At 35.2% G+C, this 25,992-nt stretch overlaps 1 protein-coding gene across 8 annotated transcripts; it reads right to left on the reverse strand.

The window, feature by feature from the left end:
- Positions 1-10,557: 10,557 nt before the first annotated feature.
- On the reverse strand, positions 10,558-24,450 carry NUDT12 (nudix hydrolase 12). Of its 8 annotated transcripts, none has more exons than XM_005557474.4 (7): positions 24,321-24,450; positions 21,684-21,891; positions 20,525-21,114; positions 17,585-17,752; positions 16,399-16,512; positions 13,910-14,109; positions 10,558-12,671 (listed from the first exon to the last, which is right to left on the reverse strand). In XM_005557474.4, exons 2-7 carry the CDS (start codon positions 21,887-21,889, stop codon positions 12,561-12,563), a joined length of 1,389 nt encoding a protein of 462 aa, XP_005557531.2. In that variant the 5' UTR covers positions 21,890-21,891; positions 24,321-24,450; the 3' UTR covers positions 10,558-12,560. The 8 variants fall into 8 exon arrangements, with proteins under 8 accessions (XP_005557531.2, XP_073851260.1, XP_045250018.2 ...); XM_073995159.1 differs by having other exon boundaries at positions 21,653-21,891; XM_045394083.2 differs by having other exon boundaries at positions 10,558-12,315; positions 21,684-21,895.
- Positions 24,451-25,992: the final 1,542 nt, after the last annotated feature.

Here is a 25,992-nt window from a genome sequence, read left to right on the forward strand (position 1 = left end):
GGAATGCCATCACTCTATTTGACTCACAACTGATCAAATGTAACTTAATGGATAAAGATAATCCTTGGAGAGATAAGAAGCCCACCCTACAAACTTTTCTTTCTTTTTATTATTATTATTATTAATTTTTTTTTATTATTTTTAAGACAGAGCTCTGTCTCCCAGGCTGGAGTGCAGTGGCCTGATCTCGACTCACTGCAACCTCTGCCTCCCAGGTTCAAGCGATCCTCCTGCCTCAGCCTCCAGAGTAGCTGGTATTACAGGCGTCCGCCATCACGCCCGGCTAATTTTTGTAGTTTTAGTAGAGACAGGGTTTCACCATGTTGGCCAGACTGGTCTCGAACTCCTGACCTCAAGTGATCCGCCCTCCTTGGCCTCTCAAAGTGCTGGGATTACAGGCACGAGCCAATGCACCTGGCCTGATCCTACAAACATTAAGTCAGAGTCTCTGAGGAAATGAAATGCAGATAGAAAAGAGGATTGTGTAGTGTGAAATTTACTATTTCTAAAGTTTAAAGAATTGGGAAAGAAAAAATTGATATTAGTGAAAAGAAAAATGAGCTTAGTATCTAATACTGTGTGATACATTCAGTAATACCAGAAAAATCTCTTAACAGTTCCACAATGTCTGTTCTTTGTTTGACTGTCGACATGTGTGGCACCATCTATCCAAATCCCCGATTTCTTTTCTTTTTTTTTTTTTTTTTGAGACGGAGTCTCGCTCTGTCACCCAGGCTGGAGTGCAGTGGCCGGATCTCAGTTCACTGCAAGCTCCGCCTCCCGGGTTTACGCCATTCTCCTCCTCAGCCTCCCGAGTAGCTGGGACTACAGCCCGCCACCTCGCCCGGCTAGTTTTTTTTGTATTTTTTAGTAGAGACGGGGTTTCACCGTGTTAGCCTCGTGATTCACCCGTCTCCGCCTCCCAAAGTGCTGGCATTACAGGCTCGAGACACCGCGCCCGGCCCAAATCCCCCATTTCTTATTGCAGAAAAGTGGGAGAGATGTAGCAAATTACCCAAGAAACATGGTCCTGAGATGCCGCTTCACTTTCTCTCTCCACCATGGTAAGATTCTGAAAGTGAATAATTTTCTTAAGATTTTTCAAAGATTTTCATTGCTTTACTCTGTTAAACACAGAGGCTCTTCCTGACATGCTTCATGAACAGCCCCTTTCCTCTTTCACTTTATTATGGAATGATAAAATTAAAACTGGGAAAATCTAGTGTACTTACAACAGAGATAGCCTTTGAATTTGGCATTCTGCACTATGGACTTAAAGTAGTTCCGAGCTGAACTTGATGTAAAAATGTAAATATAATGTAAATTTCAAGGAGTTTACTGTTTAGCACAGGAATTCTCAAATTTGAATGTGGTTAAGAATCACTGAACAATTTGCTAAAAATGTAGATTTTGACCGTCACTTTAGAGATTTGGACTCATTGGTGATTCAGGTGTATGCAATTTTAATGAGCGCCCACGCTCCCATCCCCTTATACACACACCAAGTGGTTTTGATTAGAAATCCCACTGAAGCAGATGCAATTGAATAGGTAGAATGGAACTTCATTCAAAAATTCTTTGAAAGCCTTAAGATTTTAGGCTAGGGCAGCTCTGAGGAAACTTGCTATTGTTTCACTTTATTCTATCTCATTTCTCTTCTTTCTCAACTGCACACACTAAGGCTTGGAATTTTTGTTTTATTGTTTTGGCTTAAGACTCTCTCTGTATCAACAAGCTTCTAGGAAGAAAACTCAGTGATAGATTGCTTTTTATTTTTCAGCCCAGTGTGAAGAGGCTCTACCTAAATTGTGTTCTAAATCAATCTTATGTGTCAGCTCACCAACATCCTTTTTTCATCTTGTACGAACTGGAACTTGTGATAAAAATCTAGCAAGTCAGATTAGCAAGCCAGGAGTAAGAAGACAACTCATGTTGTCTTTTTGATTGCTTGCTCTCCTGTGTTCACATTCAGCTTCTCAGCGGCAGAGGGTTCCTACAGTTTGGGTATAACTGTCTGTAAGGGCTGAAACAATTGGAAAGTACATGGAGAATTACAGTGTAGTGAAAGTGTTCGTAAGGAGGGCACTTGGCAGGATGAATGAGGTATTTAGAGTTTTATCTTTTTATTTATGATGGAGGATCCATCAGCTCATTTCCTTAGTGCTATAGCATCTGTAGGGTATGTTCTTTAGCCTGGGATTGAAACAGACCCCTGGCTGCTCCACAGTTAACTTGACTTGAGCCACCTGAGCTTCAGAGGAACTTTATTACTGGGTCCGGCAAATATACACAAAACACCTCAGTGTATACAGCCTTAGGTTATTCCATTCTTCTGTGGAACCACTAGCGGTATGACCCAAAATGTAGGATCCACAAGGGCTAAGACCTTGTCTATCGTATACTTTGATATGCTCCTATTGCATATGTGTGGAGGAAACATAGCATTTAATAAATATTTGTTGGATGAATTAATACATTATCTATTGTTTCCCAGCTTCAGTCATTTGCATACTACCTTCACGAGTTCTACAACATCCATAAAACAGCTATGCTGTTATTTGCTTAACAGTTTTTTTTTTAAATTTTTTCTTTTACTTTAGCTTCAAGTTAGGCAATAATATAGGTGTAAATCCTGGGTTATATCTAACACATATTAAAACAAAACTAATAAAAAGGAAGTATCTCATCTTGCACCACTCCAAACCACTGTGCATTCCAGCAGTGGTGTGTGTCCCTTGCTTTAGAAGATTTTAAAGATGCAGTCATACTCTACGTGCTATCATGACATTATTAGACTAGAAATCCCTGAAGAACTGTATTTTGCTTTGCTTCATTTCCTCTCTGGCTTTAGAATGACTATTAGACTGGAAGTTTAGCTAATCCCTCATGCAGAATGATGCATGAATTAAATATCACTGTATGAAGAGAAATCACCCTATCCAATTACAATTAGAACCCTAGCTACTCTATATATTTTTTGAATTGCTAGGTCTGAGATTTCTGTAATTATGGTTTTCCCCTACGTTGACCTTGACCAGCACAGGGAGTTTCAAAATCTATCTTGAGAAGCCCATTTTCAAAATTGACTCAGTCCTGTGTGACATTTTACATTATTCCTCTTTGACTAATTATAGTCCACAACAAGAAGTGATAACTTCATTTTAACACATGTATTTCAAATAGTAAAAGTTTACACTATGAAGGTGTATTTCCATTAAGATGAAGAAAGAAAAAATAAAGCACACACATGTACTTAAATATATGATTAAATGCTTTGTAAAGTTAGCAAAAGAATAGGCACAAAAGGCTAATTGAATACATCTCAGGGACTACTTTTTTTTCTGCTCAAGACTTTCCTTACCTATTAATTAAACGAACAATGCCTTTGAGTTTTCTAAAGAGGAATGCTGTCTCTTTTTTTGCTTATTGAAGTGGAGCCACACTACTTCAATAACCATGTTACAGAAGAGCTATGTTTCTCTGAAGACTTAATAAGTGCTGAATCGTCAACTCTTGCTGGGTTTAAATGACATCCTCCTAATTTTGAAATACTCAAACTTAAACCTCAGTTTGAAGTAGCATTTGAATATACCTTCAAACAGAAACCTCTGTGTATAATTCCTCCAAAACATGAAATCCCTGTAACTCTTTCAATGAAGTTGTGTTGGTGTTCCCCAGACGCAGAGCTCATCAATTCTGCTGACACCAGAGAGTTTCCGATTCCTGAAAGCAGGACCCCTGTGACATCTTCATTCCTTTCCAGTCTAGAATCAAGGAAAACTGATGTATAACCACCCTTCTAAATTCTAAAGATTAAGAAAAATCTCAAGTAAATATTTAAAATAAACACTCAAAATGTATCTTATCCCTATCAAGATTGTGCTTTGCTTATGTTAGCCTAAGAAATGGCTGTATGTTAATTCTACTTCAAGTCATTTGGAAGAAAATAATAAATATGACCTTTATAACATTTTAGTGGCAATGTTATCATCTATTATTAAGAGCCAATTATTGTTAGCAATATTTAGGGCACTTTGGACAATGCTAAATCTCATTATTTGTTCATAATTCAAAGTAACTTGAATTACTTTGAAATTACTGTGTTACCTCAGAAAAAATAATTTGATAGGACTATTAACGCAAACAAGATAAAAGGGCTTCAAAGAGGCTTTAATCAAAAGATTTAGAGGAGAAATCTCCAATCTTAGAATCCCCATTTTAAAACATTTTCTATGCTTACTTATTCACTTAAGTAAATACATTTCTGCAGCTTAATCCAAACATGTTTTTGAAAGCAATAAAAAGGCATTTATTTTAAAATGTTCTATGCTTACTATTTCCTGCTGACCTCCTTTGTATACAGCTGAAGCTATTGACTGTGCTGCATTTTTGCCCACTGTCATAAAAAAGTATGTAAATTGCAGTCTGGCCAATGATGAGGGAATGAGAAAATTATGCTTAGAATTAATCTGCCAGGTTAATTTAATCACTTTATGACTTGTTTTAAATTGGGCGGATAATCAGTGCTAACATCCCATTCCATCTCAAATTCACCGAGGTCTCTACAGTCTCATGGGATCAGAATAAGTTATCAGTGGATTTTGGGCAGTGTGTGTACATCTTCACAAATCAGATAACATTATGAATTTTTATTCTACTTTTTGTAAAAATAATCAGGGACCACGAAATGGTCATCACATCTGGTAAGGGTTGAAGATCTGAAACAACACAGTGAAATTCCTGCTGTCATTTTACAGATCTTTTTAAAAACCTGGTCAGTGGATGACTTTTTTCCCCTGGAGAGAAGATACCAAGACTAACTTATAAGCATCCTAATTGTAATTCCATCACATGATTAGTACAGATTTCTTTAAGAAGTTAGATGACTTTACATATAATTAAAAGGTAATTGCTAGCAACTAAGGGAATAGTATCTTAAAACAATATAGATAATAAAGGTTTATTTTTCAATTTATTTTTCAAACATATCATTTAGGAATACTTATTTAACATCATTTTAATCCAACATTAGATAAACGAGCTAAAATTTAAATTATCTGAGAGGAAAAGGAGATTAAAAATTATCTAATATTTAAATTCTGAGTGAGCACGGGGAAGGTAAAAAGAGCTGGCTGAATTCTTAATGGTGAAAGGAGGCTTTTATAGCAAGTATAAATTTCCATAAAAATCATAGTAAGAGTAAAAATCTTGCTTTCCAAATGGACAATTTGTTTGAAATAACCAGATGTAAAGATTAAGTAACAGCAAGATTGTAAATAGGCTATTTTGCAGTTTGATTTGGGATTATTTACAAAAAGATATTGGCCAGAATATTTTGCCTATGAAATTGTTCTAAATCACAGAGTAATTGCAATTGTAATAGAAAAAATTTCAACATCCTAAATGTCTTCTTTCATGAAATCAGATCAAAATGTTTTAATTAATATAAAAACAATTGAATATAAACATTTATTTAAGCAAAATTAAGTATAAAATTAATGAAGAAAAAATTCTAGTAACTTAACCAGATGAAAAAATCATTTTGGTGATTAGTAAATTTAATGCTGCAATGGAAACAAAGCAGAATATAGGAATTCACAACAAGGTCTACTGCTTTGAAATGAAACTGACCCTTCCTGCATTCAGAATGAATTTCAATTATGTTTAGAAGCCTAGCTTGTCAGTTGCATTTTCCTTGCTTTCCAAATGCACAATTTACTTGAAATAACCAAATTAGGATATGGATGGTGCTTATTCGAATGTGCACATGATGTCTTTCTTAGCATAAATAAAAGAGGCCCAAACATATTGATTATTTAGAATTTTCTTTGGACGTATCCATCCTCTCAATTTGGTAACAAAGTAAGTTACAAATAGCTGTTGGATATTTTGTGACTGGAAAGAAATGTTATTAAATTGTCTTCATATATAACATTCAAATAATATTCCCTTTGCTATTATCCTTTGCCAAGGAACTAATTTAGAACAGCAAGGATTAAAATAGAGAATATGGCATTCAAAAAGGAAGAAAAAAGCATGTATAATAAGCTCACCTGGGTAAAGCCTTCATAAATTGCTCAGTTCTGAAGAAGACATGGATAAAATGCAGTATGTATTTTCAACAAGCAAGAAGCTGAAGATTTGAGTACCTTTTCTTGCTCTACTTTGGATTTATCTAGGTTCTCTAAATCCAAACTCTGATTAGCATATTTAATCTTATGCAGCATCAGGCATGATCACCCATCCTTTAACGATTCTATTATCTGTCTTAACCATTCCTAACAGTCTGTTTATATTCAAATATACTTTTAGTAAACACTGATGCAGTGTGTGCTTTTGTGGCTTCAGAATTTTGATAGTGGTATTTATTAAACACACCTATGATGTTCACATGGTGCAGATGAAATAGAGGCAAGCCAAACAGAAACAAAAACTTAAATGATCTAGTTCAGCTATTCAATGGGTTGGGCTAAATATTAGGTAATTCATTTACCTTTGTGTAGTAGACAGGGCAGAAGCAGTATGGCATATAGTATGGTAGAGGTAATAGGCTTTGATTCAGAAGACTTAAATTTCAGTCAGTTTCCAAATCCTATGTTTACCTTGGGAAACTGACTTGACTTCTCTCAGATTCAGTGCGCTCATTTGTAAAACTGGGATAAGTATTATAGTTCCTGATATAGAAGTTTTTAATCTCGTGAGATATGTAAATGAAAATATAGTTTATAAGTACAGTTTAGAATATTAAATAAATGAAAAATTATTTCTACTTGGATTAGTAACATATGGAATTAGCCATAATTACTCAGGTGGTCCTTAATGAATGTTAATGCATAATGAAAATTTAGAAGGCTTGTCTATGGCTCTGCAGGAACATAAATCATGGTATAATAAGAGGTTGAAGGAAAGGAAAATGATGAAAGTTGAAAGAGAAGAGGTAACTTGCCATGCTAGGAAATTAGACTTTTCCTTTGTCCAAGGACAGTGAGGGGCATTATTTTGAAGGGTTTGAAGTAAGGCAAAGACTAGATGAGATTGTTCCTTAGCAAGATCTCCTTGGCTGCAGTGTGAAGAATCGATTGGGAATGAAACTAGAAAGTAGGGAGACCAGTGTTAAGGGGCTGATGCAGAAACCAGATGAATGATCTGAAGTAGGATGGTGGCAGAGGGAGAAAGAGAAGAGGGAGAGGGAAAGAGAGGGAGATATCGAGATTCAAGAAGTATTAAGAGATTAAAAAGACAGGATTGAAGAGATTGTTTGGTTGAGAAGTAGAGTGGGGTAAGGGATAAAGCAGACAAATTAAAACAGTGCCCAAACTTCCATGTTAGGCAATATTATAATAACACAGGAATACAGAAGCAGGAAGATGCTTGGGGAAAAAAGATAATTTAATTTCAGACATGCAGTATTTGGGAGGTTCTGGGACGTCCAAGCAGGTGTGTTGGACAGTTGGAGAGAGAAATGTGGGATCCAAAGAATGTCCTGCAGAAATGTGTAGAGTAGAAGATTCAACCTGAAAAATATGCAAAATTTAGGAGACTAAAGAAGGAAACTGAGCCTGGAAGTGCTTTTGTCAATGCAGAGTTATTAGGAAACATCTTTAGGATAGCTCTGGTAAGAAAGGAAAGGATATGGAGTAAAGTATTTGGGCTTAAGCTTTGGCTCTCCTATTTATTAACAACATGACTTTGAGAAGTTACCCCATTTTAGCCAACTGTAAAATGGGGATAATACTACTAATATTCATTTTATGGGGTTAAGGATAAAATAACTGTCAACCTTCAATATATAGTCATGTGTAAAAATTACTAGTATTGAGAATAAACAGTTATGCTTCCTTAAAAGCTTGTTGTAAATAGAGATCTGTAATTCTTAGAAATAGATTGTAAACAACAGGTAAAAAATAACTTTTATAATGTCCAGAAATCTAAATTTGCAAAAAATTACAATTCATTAGTACTGATGTTAGATATACTGAACAAGGAGAATGTACATACTGTTTTCACTGTATAAAACAAAGCTCTTTATATGATAAATTTACTATTAAAATAGAATGAAAAATGTGTTTATTTTGCATGAGAATGTAGGAAGTGGCTGGGAACTAAAAAAAAAAGATTGGTATGGCAAGCCTAGTAATTTGTAGAAAAATTTGGTATTTTTTGGAAATAATAATAATTAAACATTTCTACAGCCATGAAAACTTTGAGGTCCACACAGATACATGCATATTTTCTCCTGTTACCCCAGAACACACACATTTCCCAGTGGCCTCCCACCTGTGGATACACTCCCATGGAAGCCCTCAGTATGGTATAGAGGGGGGATGATGGCAGGACCACCCAAGCACCTGAGGTTTGAATTTGCACACATCTTTCAGCATCTTTTCTTTGGAGTTCCAAATTCTCCAAACTGCTTGGTACTATTCAAATTTGTTCCATAAACACAAGTAAACCTAACAAAAAAGCAAAATAACTCTTAGCAGTAAAGCTGTTGGATAAATGGCAGTTTAAATCATTTTTACCCCCACTGACAGAGATGATTTCAGCTCACCGCTACCTGAGAGTAGTAATAAATATTTACAAAGTACTCTACTGAGATGTTTGGAACATCACACTGCTCCAACAGACAATTTCAGGCTAGAGTGAAATGGGCAGGATAAAAAGTAAACAAAAATAAACTTCAGACTAGATCACTTGTCCACTTACTCTGTTTTAAAATAAACAAGAGTACCAGTTTCAATTTCTACTGCTGGGTGCAACTTCCACATTACTAAAAATAAAACCTCCTCACAAGTTAAGTGGTTAGAATGGTCTTAATCCTCCACAGGTGAGGCAAAGAATTTGTCTGGTATCGTTCCCATGAGCCCAGGAATGGAAAGCCAGGGCATTTTTTCATTCTTTATGCTGAGTTTGTCTGTCTCTTATCAGGCTTCTAGTGAGAAAGAAAAATGTTTCCATTAGGAGAAAGTTTCCCCCCGCCCCAACTTAAAATCTGTTTAAAATTTTACAGCAGACCCACTATTCTGGAGAGTTATCACTATACCAGGAGTTGCAAAAAGGAGGAATATCTATTGTCTACTGCTATGACTTTGACTCCTTAGCAAGAAAAAAAAAAGTCTTGAAGAAATAAAGAAAAGTTAAAAGTATCACTTCCACCAATGAATACAACTATATATAGATATCCTTCAGTAAAAATAGAATGAGTAATTTGCCTCTTGGCCCAATTAACATGTCCAAACATTCATCCCATAGTTGAAAATTCATTTTTTTTTCCTCAAACAAGAATTCAGGCTGCTGATTACCTGTTTTCCCTATGCCATCCTTATTATTTAAATGCCCTTTCTTTTGACCATTTCTAGTTTTGGGCAAAAAAAATGGAATTACTTGAAAATCTATCATATATAATAAACTTCACTCCCTCTTTCAGAAATTCTTTTGAATTCTATTCTGATTGTCCTGGAAGGATGGTAGGTTTTTAGTATTTAGTTTATGTTCACAAGTAATTCCTCCAGTCAGTGACTAATTTTGAAGGTGCAGGTACTTGGCAACATTATTACCCTTACCCCAAAATACAGCCTGTCTCTCATCTGCTCCTGTGGGGTTAAAGCTCTCAGGCATCTGCCCCCACTTACCAAGCACCCTTCCTGCACAGAATATCAAACTTCCCTGCCTTTTCCAACCTCTTGACAGCTACTCTTGCTTAGCCTCAGGACCTAGATCTTAAATATTTGAAGACAGAAACTCCTACTTTTGCACATTGGATTTACTTTGTCCTACACATTTTTTTTTCTAATAAACAGCCCGTTTTAACCTCAACAAATACACACATTTCACTCAATAGCTACCACCCATCTTTCCCTCCCTCCCTCCCTCTCTCTCCCAGAACCTAACAACTGGGTCTCAGCCCTAATAAAATTTGCACTGTGAAAATTTTACTCTAAATAATTAATGGATTTGTTTTATGGAACATTTTCACTTAATATTTTATTGTATCCATGTTAGCAACACAGTTCCAGGACCAGCCATCTATTGTTGTTATATGTGGGATTTAATTTAGTTTATTTCGTTTATTAACAAACTTATTCTTCCTCCTTCCATCTCATGGTCTCTCCCTTTGTTATTCTATTATTTTCTGTCTTCAGCCAAATCCCTAACCGGGTCTTTAAAAGAATTTCTCATTTTTCCAACTGAATGAAAGATGTGGGCTTCTAACTCTTCATGTTCCATCAACATGTGAAAATGTCAAAATCCAACAATTAGCAATATTAGACAAGTAATAAAAATAATACCAGATATATTGCTTTAAACCTGAAGAGCAAAAACTATTGACTTTATATATGTATGTATGTATATGTAAGTCTGTTTGTATTTGACCCCAAACTATATTTTAAGATTCAAATGAAAGTTTTAAGTCTCCCAAACACAGACACTTTAAAAAGGCTTCTGCATTTTTTGTACACGTCATCAATTCGAAACAGGTTAAGAACTGAAATTAGGCTTTACTCATTTTTCAAGAGACTTGTCAAAACATGTTAAACACACACACACAAAACAAAATCAATTTTAAAAATTTATTATGACATTCATTTCCAGTAGAATACACTCATGGCACTACCACGTCTACTATTCTTTTGAATTGGCCATTCCTTCTATTTACATAGCTTTTCACCTCTCAGAGGTTGGCAATTTAAAGTTGTTATTAAAACAATAATTTACTTTGATGTTGATTTTTCCCCAAGTAAGGATTAAATATCTAAAACAAAACGTATAACCACACTTGTTGATACTTTATATTCCACTTTCCTATCTTAACATTATGACAACCTGGAATTTTACAATGTAATCTTAGAATCTGTAAGTATTAAAAGTACATTTGGAGTAAAACTGAATTTCAAGACGCTCTGTTTCATAATAATCAAGGTACATTATTTTCCATATACTTATGTAGCTCAAATTTTATTATGTATCTAAATGTCCTGTGTCAGTTTTAATTTGGTTTAAATTCTTGATACCAATAAGCCTTCATCAATTCCTAAGAAAATCACAGCTCATTAGTAAAATGAAGTTTTATCTGACAGTTATTATTTAAGTTAAATAAACATTAAGTATCTAAAATTTTAATTAACAATATTTTGTAAGTTAAATTTATTCTTATCATTCCTTCTTTTAATTCTGTCTATTATATTTTTAGTAATAGCTTCTAGTTCCTATTACAGGGAGAATCGTCCTCTGCATTATATAGTACAGACTGCTGTAATTAATTAGTTATGTAACTTTCACTAATTAAGTAAATTCACCTTTCACAATTTCTTTTTCCTTATCTATAAAATAAGGAAAGTCAATTTCATATATTATCCTTAAGGTCTCTTCCAGCTCTAGCATTCATTAGTAAAGATCCAAATTATACAAATTTTGATATTCATAAACTATAATAGCTATTAAATCAATTTCAAAATAGCCTTATAAAATGTGACTTTCTATGTTGCAAAATTGTGAACTACTATGTTTTGCTTTCTCTAGAATCTTACTGATTCAGCTCTAAAATATACTTATTTTATCAAGGCTTCTTAGAATATGTTGAAATAAGGTCAAAGCCAAGATATATTTGAGCATAATAAATATTATTGGTAATGATTATACGATTTTTTGCTAATGCAGATACATCACTCATCACGAAATGAAATAAAGCCAATGTTTTCAATTAAATATGTAAATCTGCCTGGGACTTATTTAATATCCGACCTTTCAGGAGAATTCCTTTCAAGTTTAATTTCAGTGCAAAACCAGAGAATCTTGATTTGTCTTAATAACAGCTTTAGGTATAAGTGACATATAAGTAGATGTGTCAATTAATTTTAGGTTTAAAAGAGAGGTCCTAGATATAATAGTATGCTTTTCTCCTTCCAGGAGGGTGTGGTACTGAAATCTCTATTAGAGTTAATTATTAAATCTCTATTAGAGTTAATTATTAAAATAAGAAAATTCTTAACACTGGTCAAATTAGACAAGTGGCTACACTATAACACCTCCACTGCTAGAACAATGGAACCCCCAGGAAAGAGCAAGTGGAACTACAATGGGGAGATCAGCAAAAACCAGATACTGATAACTTAAAGATAACAAAAGGACTAAAAAATCAATACAAGCTAATACAAGCTAAAAATTCATTAAAACTTTTTGTTTCATTTCTCAGATCAAGAACTTTCGTCATCAATTTAATGCTTATAAGAGGCACTGAAATTTACGCACATTTCTAGAACATACTTCTTTCCAACACGATGTCTCTTATTAGAAAAATGGTTTTCTGAGATAAAACTGAAGAACAATGAAGAAAAAGTTCAGAGAAGGCTGACCCAGATTTAACATAATCTGAGGCAATATTGTAATTTGTAAAAATATGAATTTGTGATTAAGACAGAAGAACATTTTGAAAATATTTCCAAACCCAACATGATATTCTGTGTTGTGACACTCAAGAGTACTGAATAATCTCTAATATCACTTAAGGAATGAGTGTTATTAGAAATTATTAAATAATACCCAAAGCTTAGTTCTTAGATTTAGAGATTGGGATTTATTCTAATCCAGTGTTTGATTAATTGATGTGCAATAGCTCGGCTTGGTGGCACAAAGAATGCCTGCTGCTTCCCTTTGGTCAGAACATCCAGGACCTAAAATACACCATAACAGAATGCATTAGGATTTCAAAGCTGTCATATTTAAATACTATTCCCATACTTACATAATTCAATTAAAATGTGATGAGTTTTACGGGGAATAACAGTAGAAAGTGACAACATCCATATTTACAGGCAAAGTTTTTTTTTTTTTTTTTGGAACAAGGTCTTGCACTCTGCCACCCAGACTGGAGTTGCAGTGGTACAATCATGGCTCACTGCAGCTTTGACCTCCTGGGCTCAGGCGATCCTCCTGCCTCAGCCTCCCAAGTAGCTGGTACCATAGATGCACACCACCACACCTGGCTAATTTTTTAAAAATTATCTGTACAGACAGGGTCTCCCTATGTTGCCCAGGCTAGTCTCAAACTCCTGGGTTCAATCAAGCTTCCTGCCTTGGCCTCCCAAAGTGCTAAGATTACAGGTATAAGCCACCACGCCCAGCCTCAACATGCAAAATTTAGTACAGCATTTTTAACTCCTTCACTGAGTTAGTGATTCAATTTTTAAAATGTTCCAGAAAGACACATTCCCTTATGAAAAATGACATCATGAAAAAGCAAAATGTATGCTCCACACTTAATTTCTAAGTGAAGCCAACTTTTGAAACAGATTCTTTTTTATAAAATTCATAAGCAATAATCTAAATTCCATCTTTTTGGATTAAGCATAGAATAAAATTAATTTTATGCAGGCAAAGTCAGAAAGAATTTCAGGTCAGATGAGTAATCCATCTTTCAATATATTATTTAGGAATGGCATTTTAAAAAGTTATTTTAAGTGTATGTTTATTATACAGTTATGTCATTCTTGGCCTTAAGTACATTTTAAGATGAATAAAAACTTTCTGAAAATTTTAAGCACTTACTGATGTTTTTTGAGAGCCACTTGTTTTAATGTTATAAACTAAAATATAAAAGGTTTGAGAATATTCCTGTTTCTCATCTATGAATTAATGTTTAAGCCCACTGATAGGAACTATTAATGTGTAGGAATGGAATCTAAAATTCGAAATGGTACAGAATCATCTCTACTAGAAAAATCTCACATATAGATCACATTAGTGAAACATACTCCTCTTGTATGGAATTACTAATTACCATGTAATCCATGCATAATGAGAGGGCCAAAGCCATCATTCAACTTGCTGAAAATATGCATCCTTGTTCTGTGCCCAAACCAATACAGTCAGGGAACAATCAATAGAAGAAGGAAATTAAATTGAACTTTACCTGTTCTCTAGTGAACCAGCGGGCATCCTCTATTTCATTCTTGTCAACTTTAATTTCTGTAGACACTGCCACAGCTAAGCAACCAATCATTAAGGAGGAAGGCATTGGCCATGGTTGACAAGAGACATACTGAACATGGCCAACTTTGACTCCACTTTCCTCTTCTACTTCTCTTCTAACAGCATCTTCTATTGTCTCTCCTAATGAAATGGAGCAAAAGAACAAGTTGCTGATGAACATGCGCTGGACATTTTGTGTCCTGAATCGTTCAAACATCTGGAAATCACTTTGGACAGAAACCCAATTCAAATAATCAGAAAGCAGAAGCCTAAAACTAGACTGTAATTGAAGAAAACATAAATTTTTAAAGTACATGACCACATAAAGAATATGAAAATGCCAACAATAAACTTTTCATTTTTTTAAAGATCCAAATTTGTCAGTTACATTTTAAAAATAATGATATCATCTAAAAATATCCAACACCTAATATTGGTTAAACACTATGCAAACACTTTATATCTGATCTCATTTATATATTGTCCACTAAATAGATATAAATTACATGATTTTTACAAATAGCTCTTTCACACTAAAATTTTCAAACTCGTTTTATTATGTTGTCAAACAATTATTGCAGGTAACTCTTTTCAGGTCATGAAAAGATTAAAAACTACATAAGATGAAATTTAATACTTTTTCTAAGCAATTGTTTTCCTCTAGATGACTGCTGACTCTGCCATGATAAAATAAACTGATGCCTATAAATGTACTTTATATTTCTAATTTGTTGGATTTAAGAATTAGAATAGGTGAAATCATTTCTAAGTAAAATCATTTTTAACTAAATCTGGAAGTTTAGAAACATTTTGCTAAATATTGCTGTATTTAGCAAAATATATTTTAAATATAGCTTTCTATTTCAAATAGATTGATAAATTTCCTACACGAAAATTAACAACTTACAATAATCAAGAGAACACATATAGTAAAAATATAATTATAGACTAGCATAAGATATTTGCAAAACTATAACAAAAGATTCGCATATGCTACATATTTAAGAATTCTTAAAATGAATAAAAAAGGATAAACAATGAAAACAAAATTAGGTAAAAGACAAACATCTAAAATTCAGAGAAATGAAAACTGAATGCCTAATACACATTTGAAAAAAGATGTTCCATCGGCAAGAAAATGAAAACGAAAACGCGATACAATTTCATTCACCCCTCAGAATGACAAATTTAAAAGTCTGAAAAATCCTAACTTGGTGAAGATGTGGAATAATGGAACATTTCATGTTCTGCTGGAGGAAGTATAAATTGGCAGAAGCACTTTAGAGACAACTTGGCAATATACAGAAAAGGGTAAGATGCTCATATCACATAAGCTGGTGGTGCTACTCTGTGTATACAATCTAGATAACTCTTGCAAGTGTGCACAAGTATAAAAATATTAATTGCAGTGTTGTTTGTAATAAGAACTTTAAATGTCCAATCAGCAGAAGGGATAAATAATGGAATATTCATGAATGGATTACTACCCAGCAGTTAAGACAATGACAATGACCTAGAACTACTAAAGACATTATAGGGATTTGCAGCAAGAACTCAGAAGCCAACATGCCCAGGTTTAAATCCCTTCCCTATCACTTATTCGCTGTTTGAACTTGAGCAGATTATTTCGTCCCTATGCCTTAGTGCCCCATCTGCAAAATCACTGTAATAGTGTATTTTATATGGTTGTATGAAGATCATACAATATATATATATATAACACAGCCTGATACTGTTTTATATATATGATATGATCCTTCTCCAGAACACAGCCTGATACTGTGTGTTTACTATTATCTAGTAATGCAAATATTGGAAACGGAAATTGAGATAAAACATTTATTACTTAGACATATTCACTCCACAAACATTTACTGACCTACTACATGTGCTATAGGCATGTGCTATGAGGGTTTCATACATAGCAGTGGATAAAATAAAGTCCCTGTGCTAATGAAACTTATATTCTTGAGACAGCAGATAATAAATTAATAAGTACATACGTAGTATATTAGGTGATGATGAGTGCCCTAGGGAAAAATCAGGCAGGATGATAGGGATTGTGAATGCAGGGTATGGGGGCTAACTAATGTATCTGGGGCAATTAAGTAAGGCCTCTTCGAAAAGGTGACAGTTGAGTCTAGTACAGAAGGAAATGAGGTGGAACCTAGATACCTGGGTCAAGAGCAACATATCAAAGAGCAAATACTGAATTTTTAACAAAGCAGATCCAATTACTAGGAAAAGCAATTTATGTAATTCTCATATAAAACATAAGAATTACATGTTTAAACTATTATTGAAATTGTATCATGTTTAAAATACTTTAACCCAGTTTTATAACATAATTTATCAGAGATTATTAAATGTTATCTAAACTTTGTATTTTGAAATCATAAGTTAAATAGAAATTATTAAGAAAAGGCTTACCAGGCTCAATAAATCCAGCAAGGCAAGTAAACATGCCTGGGGGAAATCTTTTCTGCCTGCCTAAAAGACATCTGGTCCCATCTGGATGAATAACTTGCATGATTACTACTGGATCTGTTAAAAAAAAAACATATATCTGAATGGCAGGAAACACGAATTTAGATTCATGTGCAAACACTGTCTGATAGGATAAAATAAAGGTGTATCTCCTATAGGGATAGAACCCTCGTCTGGCTGTAAGAGATTGCTTCTTTCTGCCCTAATGTAGCTGACAACAGAGTATCTCAGCGAAATTGTACAGAATAGTGTCAATAAGCTAGCAGAAGACCATTTTTGTCCTTCTTCCCCCAATCTTAACAGCAACATTTATTCTGTACTTATGGATGTTAGGTGTATTGTTATTTTAATGAGAAAAACTTTGAGTAGGTAATACATGCAAATAAGGAAAATTCAAATTTTACCACTGTAAATAATTTCCCTCTCCCATCCTAACCCTTAACAAAATGTTTTTAAAAGCTAATATGGTTCTATGATTAGATTTAAGTTGTTAAATAAAATTTAAATAGCAGTTCATCTCTCTAGAAGTTACTAATTCAGCAAATTCTTCTCACTATATCATGACTAAGAACTAGGAATTAAATGTAAAAAGGTCTTGAGCAACAAAAACAGATGTCACTAAGCCATGTTATTTTTCTCCCCAGAGGCCTCCTCAGGTGTTGCTGAGCCTACCTATCGTTTTTTCACACAGTTTTAAAGGTCTGGGTTATCAGATTTCCAAACCTACGGCAGACTCAAAGCAGCAATTAGAAGAGAGAATACAGGCAGACATTAACAGTAGTGAAAAGCTAGCCAGGCTGTACTGCTATGGTAATGCCTCAAACAGGCAAGAAATTGTTGGGGCTTTTTCTCCATTAAGTGGAGCCACACTGGTTGACTTTTGAAATCATGTATCATAACATATCAGGTTCATAGTGAGTAACCCAAAGTTAAGAAATGGCTATTGAATGTACCATGTTTTTTTACTTAAAAATCATGAAAGTATGTTACACTTTAACACTTACATTCTTAATGGTTAGACATGTTTTCCATAAAAAGGAAAACTTTTCAGCTCCTCACAAATTTTCTCTTTCCAGAATATCCTATTCCCCAAGATCCAGGTGGCGGAGATATAAAATAAAGGGCTTACCAACTCTTGGGTATGATGTATTATGAACGCCATTGAGACTAGGACAGTCTTCTTTTAAACATACTCTCTTATATCCACCTTCTTCAATTTTAGTTCCATTTCCACAGGTTGGGCAAAACTTATATCGACTGTGCCAGGCAAGAACAGATCTTGCTTGAGCTACAACCCCTTCAAAAAAAAAAAAAAAAAAAAAAAAGCACAAAAATTTAATTACGTGATAAAATCAATATATAAGTAAAATATTCTCAAGTTACAATAAGAATAGCTATGTGATCAGGTATTTTAGTGTTTCTATTTTTATAACGTGTATTTTTCTTTTAAAGTAAAAGATTTAATTTTCTGGATGACAAAAATTAGATTCAAGTTTAGTTTGAATAAAATATAACTCTCATATAAGATAGAAGTACTAACATCTATCTTACATCATACATTAGATCAGGCTTTTAGTGTAGGTGATTTTAAAAGTTGGGGTATTCATGATTCTAGTGTAGAGTAAGTTTACAAACAGTGATTTTACAATAGTGATTTTAATAAAAATATACCACAAAAGCAGTTCTTGAGATTTGTATTCTAAAGGAAATATTACCAGGAAACCGTAGGAGGCTATCACCACTCTCTTGGTGACTATGCCATTGATGGTCGACGCTGTGTGGAACAGAACCTATTTTCAACGGGAGACTGCATGTACACAGTATAAAACACACTGCATTTACTATGTTCATGGTTAACTTTGTTTACCAAAAAATGCCTAATAGGATAAATCTTAAAATATACACACTTTAGCTATAGGTTTTACTCTGGTAGTTCAAAAAAGAATTAATACGACCTGGCCAGAAATATTACAGTTGAGGCAATAAGACTAGAAGTGCTGTATTTTAAATGCTTGACAAAGTCACCTCCCTAAAATACATTATTTGGTCTACAGATTTTTGAAATGAACAAAATAATAATTAAAATTCTAACATCATTTAAACTGGGAAAAATAAACATAAAACAGTTGTAATGAACAGACAACGTTACATTTTTGCCTGCTACCTAACCTTATAATATGTAACATGCTAGGGTATTTACATTATTTCAGAATCATCACAAAAAGAAAAGCTAACATTTATTGAGTACTTACAATGTTCCAAGCATCATGCAAGGAATATTTATAGATTATCCTATGTTTAGAGCAACCCTAAAGAAGATAGGTACTATTATTATTTTCTGTAGGAGTAAACTGAGTCACAGAAAAGTTAAGTCTGTATAAAGTTATAGAGCAAGTGAGTTAAAAGGCCTCAGTTTTCCTACAAGGGAAAAAAGCAAGCAACTAGCTCATTTATCATATCTTTTTTATCTTAAAGTGATATATACATGTCTAAAGAAAGTAAATTTTCTTTAAAAAGCTTGACGATTTCTACACAGGTGTGTAGAATAAAACATACCGCATCACACTTTGAGACAGAGATATTTAAGCAGTCTCTGGCAGGACCTCTATCACCTAAGGGAATGTGGTCACTGACAAGTGACCTCTTCCTAACTTCCCATTAACTTATCAATCTACCATAATCTGGCTTCCGTTCCTTTCACTCCACTGACATTTCTCTTGTCAAGTTCATCAATAGCTTTATATTACCAAAGACAAAGATTCTTTTAAAAAAAAAAAAAAGAAAAAAAAAAGCCCCACAAAACTTTGCCTTCATCTTACTCAAGTTCATAACAGCATTCAATACATTTGACCACTCCCTCCTGGAAATATGCTGCTGTCTTGGTTTCCCTGAGGCCTCTTGGTCTCTTCCTACCTCATGGCCACACTGTTTCCAACTCCTTTGATGGCTCTCCTGCTTGCAGCTTACCTTTAAATGTAGGGGGATTCAGGTCTTACTCTGAGAGTTTTTCTTGCTTACTCTCAACTCTCCAAGTAATCTCAGTAGTTTTTTGGGATTTAAGTATCTTTGTGTTGATGACTGCCATATGGGTATTTCCAGTTCAGACATCTGATTCTAATGTCCATTTCTAAAACTTAGTATGCCCAAAAGTAAACTCTTGATTTATTTACTCCAAGTTTATCCTGCTTTCCTTGCTCTACCCATCATATTATTAATGGTATCACTATATACCAAATTATTAAAGTCTCTAGCCTAGCAGTCATTCTTAATCTTTTCCTTCATTATTATATATCCCATATCCAATAGCAAAGACCATTGATTTTATCTCCAAAATTTATCTTGCATATACCCTCTTTCCTCCATTTCTACTATCAGTACCTTAATTCATGCCATATTACCACCATCTCTCACTTACAAGGGTCTCAACCTACAGATCAAGCCCTATCCATTCTACCTCGAGAATATCTCAAATTCTCCCTTTGTCTCCATCTCCACTGCCTCCATTCTAACTCAAGCCATTGCAATCTCTTACTTGGGCAATTGTAATACTCAATTACTTCTTAACAAGACTCCCAACTTTCACACTTACTTACATGTGTGCAATTTATGCTCTATGATGCAGTCAGTGTGCAGTGCAGTGTTTTGTTTAAAAAAAAAAAATTTAAATACAGGTCAGGTTACATTTAAATGGACTTTAGAATCAAACTCTAATTTCTTACCATGCCATAAAAAGCCCCAGCAACAGAATACAAAACAAATCAAAACAGTCAAGGTCTTTGCCATCATGTTCTGTGTGTAGCAGGAACTCAAGAATTATTCACTGAGGAATCAAATGAGATCATCCTGCACCAGTGTTAATTCTCAGGAAATCAGTCTGGGCTGATTAGAACTACTAACTGCCCAGGAGAGTAGTCCCCTACGGTGAGAACTTTAGGAGGTTTCTGATGAAGGCAGTCTAATTTCACTGCTCATTGGAACAAAAGTGGCCCTGGAAAGTGCAAATACATACAATTCCAACTCAATTCTAAAAACCAGATTTTACCAACAAAAAGCAGCATTCATTTCTTACCAGCTTCTTTTTCTTTCAATTGCAGAAGGGCTGGCATAGGAGGATGAAGAAAGTAACAATTTTCATGTCTTTGCTTGAATTCTTCAGCAGCAATAGGATCTATACCTAGAGCAAACCAGGCAACCAATCCATCTTCCTCCTCTCTCGGGACTTCACCAGCATAATTAAGTAGCTTGTCTTTCATTTCAAGTTCCACTCCAAGAAAAATCAAGGTGATCTTCTCAGGCTGGGCCAAATAATCCTTTATATCTTTGTAGTTCAGCTGACAAAGCCTAACTTCTGGTTGTTGGAAACTTTCTTTATTGCCACCTAGAGTAACCAAGGGATTTAAATCTGAGAAAAGAATAAAAACTGTGGCTGGATGGCTTTCTTTAGCTAGTAGCCAGTCAGCATTATTTCTCTTTTCACTCTTCCGGTCCAGTAGTGTTTTGCTAAAATAATTTTCACATTCTTCCACTTCATTCGTTAGGAACCAAGGCTTCTTCCCACCTTTAGCAGTAGCTAGTAAATTAGCTATATGCTTATAACCCCAAAATACAGCAATATCCAGTGCAGTCTGCCTTGATTTATTGACAATTGATCTGTCACACCTACAGATGGAAGAAAAAATGGGGAGAAAAAGTAAAATAGGAAGTAAACACTTTCTCCTGTATTTGTTTCAATAAAATATTTCCAGATGCACATTCAAGTCCTTCTTTTTAATGATTACATAGATTTTTTTTCTTGTGTTACATAGTTTACTATTGGGAGGATTAGAACAATAATCATAAATGACAAAAAGAGACAGTGGATACTTACACTTTCTGGATAATTACTCACAAAATAAAACAGCATTAAGTTTTATGTACTATAAAGAGATACCAAAATTCTACAAGAAGTCCTTGGTAGTCATAGTGAGATCTGCATTTTCTATTTGGGAGAAAAGTTTATTATTAGACTCCTCATAAATTTGCTTTGCTATAAAGTAATAATTTCTCAATGAAAAAGGTTACAAAGTTTTAAGTTAGAAAAATTGTGCTACATGTTTACATAAATTAGCCAATGAGTTATTTAGTAGTTCAACAATATAAATATGGAAACAAGCAAAATTTAAAAGTAAATATGTAACAAAGAAATTAAACCACAAACCCTTTCAGGTGGTACAGCCTAAAATGTTTACCCTTTCTCAAGCAGAAATTGGACAATCTCTGGGTGCCCATTCCTTGCTGCATACATTAAAGCAGTCCAGCCATTTTCAGAAGTTTCATTGAGAAGAGATGGAGAATGACTGAGTATTCCTGTTAACTTGGCAATATCTCCTTCAGCAGCTGAACAGTGAAACTGGGTAACTATTTCTTGCTTTGGACTTCTTTTTACAGAAGACATTTCTTCCTTAAAAGAAGGAAAATAGGGGGAAAAAGCTTATTTGCAACTGCTTTTTTGTCAATGAATGATATTGTTAGAATAGCAGCAATGGTTTCCAAGGCAATATACTCTTCAAAAGGCAATCATTAAACAGCATACATTTCAATTTCAAAATGTTATCAGTTTAGAATTACAAATACAATGAAATTTATATGCTCATGGGAGTTACACAAAATAATGTATAAAGAGCTTTGACAGCACAGACTAGGGGGCCATATCCTTAGAGGGGGAACCAGGTAACATATTACATAAGGATGAAGTATTTAGGGTACACCAGAGGGGACTTCATGATGAGGTGGGGACATGACAGGGAGAACATTAAAATAGATGGAAGTAAAGGCAGAGATTTTCTAAGTTTCACATGAAAACAGTTTATTGTTTGACCTTGCACAATTAATTCTGTAATCCATCTAGGATCTATTTTTGTTCATGGCGTGAGGTAGGGGTCAAGACACTTTTTTACCCAATGCATAATCCATATGATTCGGCATTATTCTTGACATTTCCATCTTTGTTGTACTGTACTGAGACAAATATTGTCACAAATCAGATGACCATATTATTTTTGGTTTTATTATTGGACAGTTCTGTTGATCACTTTGTTGTCCTTGAATCAGAGCAGCTTTTAAAACTCATTAACTTTATCTACTTTGTCCCTCTTTTCAGTGGTGGAAAACCCCCCCAAATAACTGCCCCACACATCTTAAACATTGCCTGATCATGGACTGCAGATAGTAGAGCACAAACTGAGCTTCTTTTTTTTTTTCTTTTTTGGTGGGGGGGATGGTGAAAATGGTTAATGATTCAACTGTCTGTGAATTTCTCAAAGTATTTTTTTAAGGTATAATTTTTCTTTCTATGAAATGCTATTAAGAAAAGATTTGGGATTCTAACTACATTGCTATTATTCTAAGCAATAAGATTTTTAAGCTGAAAAGACAGAAATGTTATAGCCCATAGTTTTTGATAGCTGCTGTCTCCTGGGTTCTGAAAGGGCAATCTGGCTGATGAATTGCATAGCTGGAATAGTATGAACAAAATTTAGGGAAAACAAGGAGTAAAGATTAATTTTCTTATTTTGGAGCTGTTCACCTTTCCTATTTGAGTCTTTCTGCTACTTATAAATAGGTTAAAACAGCTCAGAGTCATGGAAACACTTGGATAAAACCTAATAGTGGAAATCTGTTTAGAAATTACCAGAAGTAATATCTACATGAGAGAATAATTGACTTACTCTAGAATTTACTTTGCTATTCTTTTCATATTGAAATTTCTAAATACTTTTAAAATATTATGCATAACAAAAGCTTTAACTTTTCAGGACTTTATTTTGAAGCACTGCTGTACAGCTCCTGTACTGATCTCCCTTCAAATTGTCTTTCTCTTAAATTTATTTTACAAAAATCCATATTATAGTTTTTTCAGCTAGGTTTAGTTTGAATAATATTTCACTGTTTCATGTTCCAGGGTCACGGTCACTCCCTCACATTCTCACAGGCTGCGCTAGGTGACTGCAAAATTGTCCTTCAAAAGTACAGCGTCATTCACTACCTCCAGGGCAATGCTTATGCATATGCTATTCTGTGGAGATAGAAAGTGGAAAGTGTACACTTTTCCCTCTTGCTTTCTCAGCAGAAAAGCCATCTAGAGACAGTACCATTATTCATTCCAGAGAAGCACATAAACTCTAACACCCAATTCTACTGTTTGATTTACTTTTTCAATTCTCATTGGCAGGTTATAGAAGGTAAGGATTTGAAGGCAGAATAAAGTGCTGCCCTTGTTTTCCAAGAAGCTCAAGGACTATTCCGAGAAATCATTTAAAAGAATATTAGATTTAAAGGGACATACATTTTTAACAAACCAACATCCACTTTTACTGACGTGTAACCCGGGGCCCATGACTTGCGCATGCTCTCATAGACCGAGAGGGACAGGACAGGACATCAAATATTGCTCTGTCACTGAAGTCACTGACCATCAATTAACGAATTTCATCCACTCCCTGGGCACTCAAGACCAATTAAGCGCCACCTGTGCACGGTCTCGGAAAATTGTAACACGCCTTGAGATATTTTACTTTCTTGCCACTACTGTTAGGTTCCTTCTTTCGAGGTGAAATCACTCCCTAAGTAGCGCTTCCTTTTCCCCATCTCAGCTAGGGCAGGAAACTCTACTAACCTCAGGACCACCTGCGCCTCCGCCCTGTCCCGAGAGTCCCTGCAAATGCGTCTGTGGTTCCTGCGCCTGCGCCCACCAACCCACTACGAGGCTGCGCCACACTACCCTGCAGGGCCACTCAGAGCAGCGCGGGAACCAAAGAGCCCAGGGAACTGGTCACTGTCCCCAGAGGGGACACTGAGACGACTAACTCGCCGCTGCTTCTACTAACCCAAAGGTGACCACAGTAGAGGCGACCAGGATGCAGTCGAAGGATTGGGATATCGCAGTCGAAGGATTGGGATATCCCACTCGCTTTTCCTGGCGCCGGATGCAGCCTTCTCGACTTCCTGTGGCGATCCGGGGTCTTCCCGTGGCTTTATGGGAGTTGTAGTTTGAAGCCCACAGGTTGTGCGCAACCGGAGAAGGGGCGGAGATTGCGGGGGGAGGTGTTTGGGAGCCCGCGCGGGAGAGATTGAGGTCTAAAGGATTGGCGCTGAGTGAAGGTCTGAAAATTCTTTTCCTGAGACTGTGATGTATAGATAGAACGTGGTGCAGGAGATCGGAAAACCGTAGGCCTGAGGAAGCAATTATAAATTTCCCAGCGTCTGGCACCCAGCTCCCAGCCCTCTCTCCAATACAGTCCGGTGCAATTGAGTGCTCAAAGCATTCTTTTCTGTTAAATAATCTTGGAATATTGACTATACCAAGTCAGTCTTAAAAGAGATATTTGGCCTCTGTAACACCTTAATCAATCACCCCGTGTGAAAACTGGTATCATGTACTGACGCGTAACTCATTCATAGTCCTTTAAAAAGTATGTATCAAGCGCCCACACCACCTTCTTGGATTGTGAGGTTTACATAGGATAATACATCCAAAGCTCTTAGGATGTTGTGAAGTGCAGAGCGGGCACCCACAACAAAATTATTGTCATTATTTATTATTTCAGTTCCTGTGCTTTTATGCTCCAAAACTTACAGAAGTTATGAGTCCGAGATTACAAAACTAGGTGTTGGCGGTCTTCTAACTTCCAGACCGGGCTTTTTCCTTTGCTAAACTCTCTCCTTGGTTATCAGCAACAGCTACAGGGGTCTCTTACAATTTATCATTGTTTCCCACCCAGAGTTTACCCTTGGAAGCTCCTTCTCACCATGAAGCTGCTTTGCTTTTCTTTCTTCCTTTCTTTTTTTTTTTTTTTTTTTTTGAGACAGGGTCTTACTCTGTCACCTGGGCTGGAGTGTAGTGGTGTGATCTTGGCTCACTGCAACCTCCGCCTCCCGGGGGTTCAAGTGATTCTCCTGCCTCAGCCTCCCAAGTAGCTGGGATTACAGGCCTGCGCCACCAGGCCCAGCTAATTTTTGTATTTTTATTAGAGACGAGGTTTTGCCACGTTGGCCACGCTGGTCTCAAACTTCTGACCTCAAAGTGATCCAGCCACTTCGACCTCCCAAAGTGCTGGGATTACAGGCGTAAGCCACCCGGCTGCCCTATGCTTCTTTATGTGACTAGTTGTCTTCAATCTTTAATAATTTCAGTGACTATACTGGTGGTCCGAAAGGATTAGTCACTTCACTCGGAGTAACCAGTCTTTGCATTCAAACACATGTTAGGTTAGTATAGTGAACTCTCGTGTATTAATGATCCAGAGTCGACAATTATTAATATATAGTTCTCCCAGTTCTTAGGATTGTTTTGAAGTAAATTCCAGACCCCATATTGTTTTGATGACAAATATTTAAGAATAAACTTTTTGGAAATATGAATTATATCTAAAATACAAGGGCTTTGAAAAACAACACAACTTCAATATCCCTAGTATTACAAATTTAACAATAATTCTGTAATAACATAAAAGAAACATTCAATGTCAAATTTACTTACTTACCTCAGAAATTTTTTGT

The sequence above is a fragment of the Macaca fascicularis genome, chromosome 6 (genome assembly GCF_037993035.2).
Source record: "Macaca fascicularis isolate 582-1 chromosome 6, T2T-MFA8v1.1".
NCBI lineage: Eukaryota > Metazoa > Chordata > Mammalia > Primates > Cercopithecidae > Macaca > Macaca fascicularis.

Coding starts and splice junctions, on each gene's coding strand:
- NUDT12 (XM_005557474.4), bottom strand. CDS start 21,889: ATGTCTTCTGTAAAAAGAAGTCCAAAGCAAGAAATAGTTACCCAGTTT. Junction 16,513..17,584: donor TACATCATACCCAAGAGTTG/GTAAGCCCTTTA, acceptor TTTTTTTAACAG/ATCCAGTAGTAATCATGCAA. Junction 14,110..16,398: donor TGCTGGATTTATTGAGCCTG/GTAAGCCTTTTC, acceptor CCATTTCATTAG/GAGAGACAATAGAAGATGCT.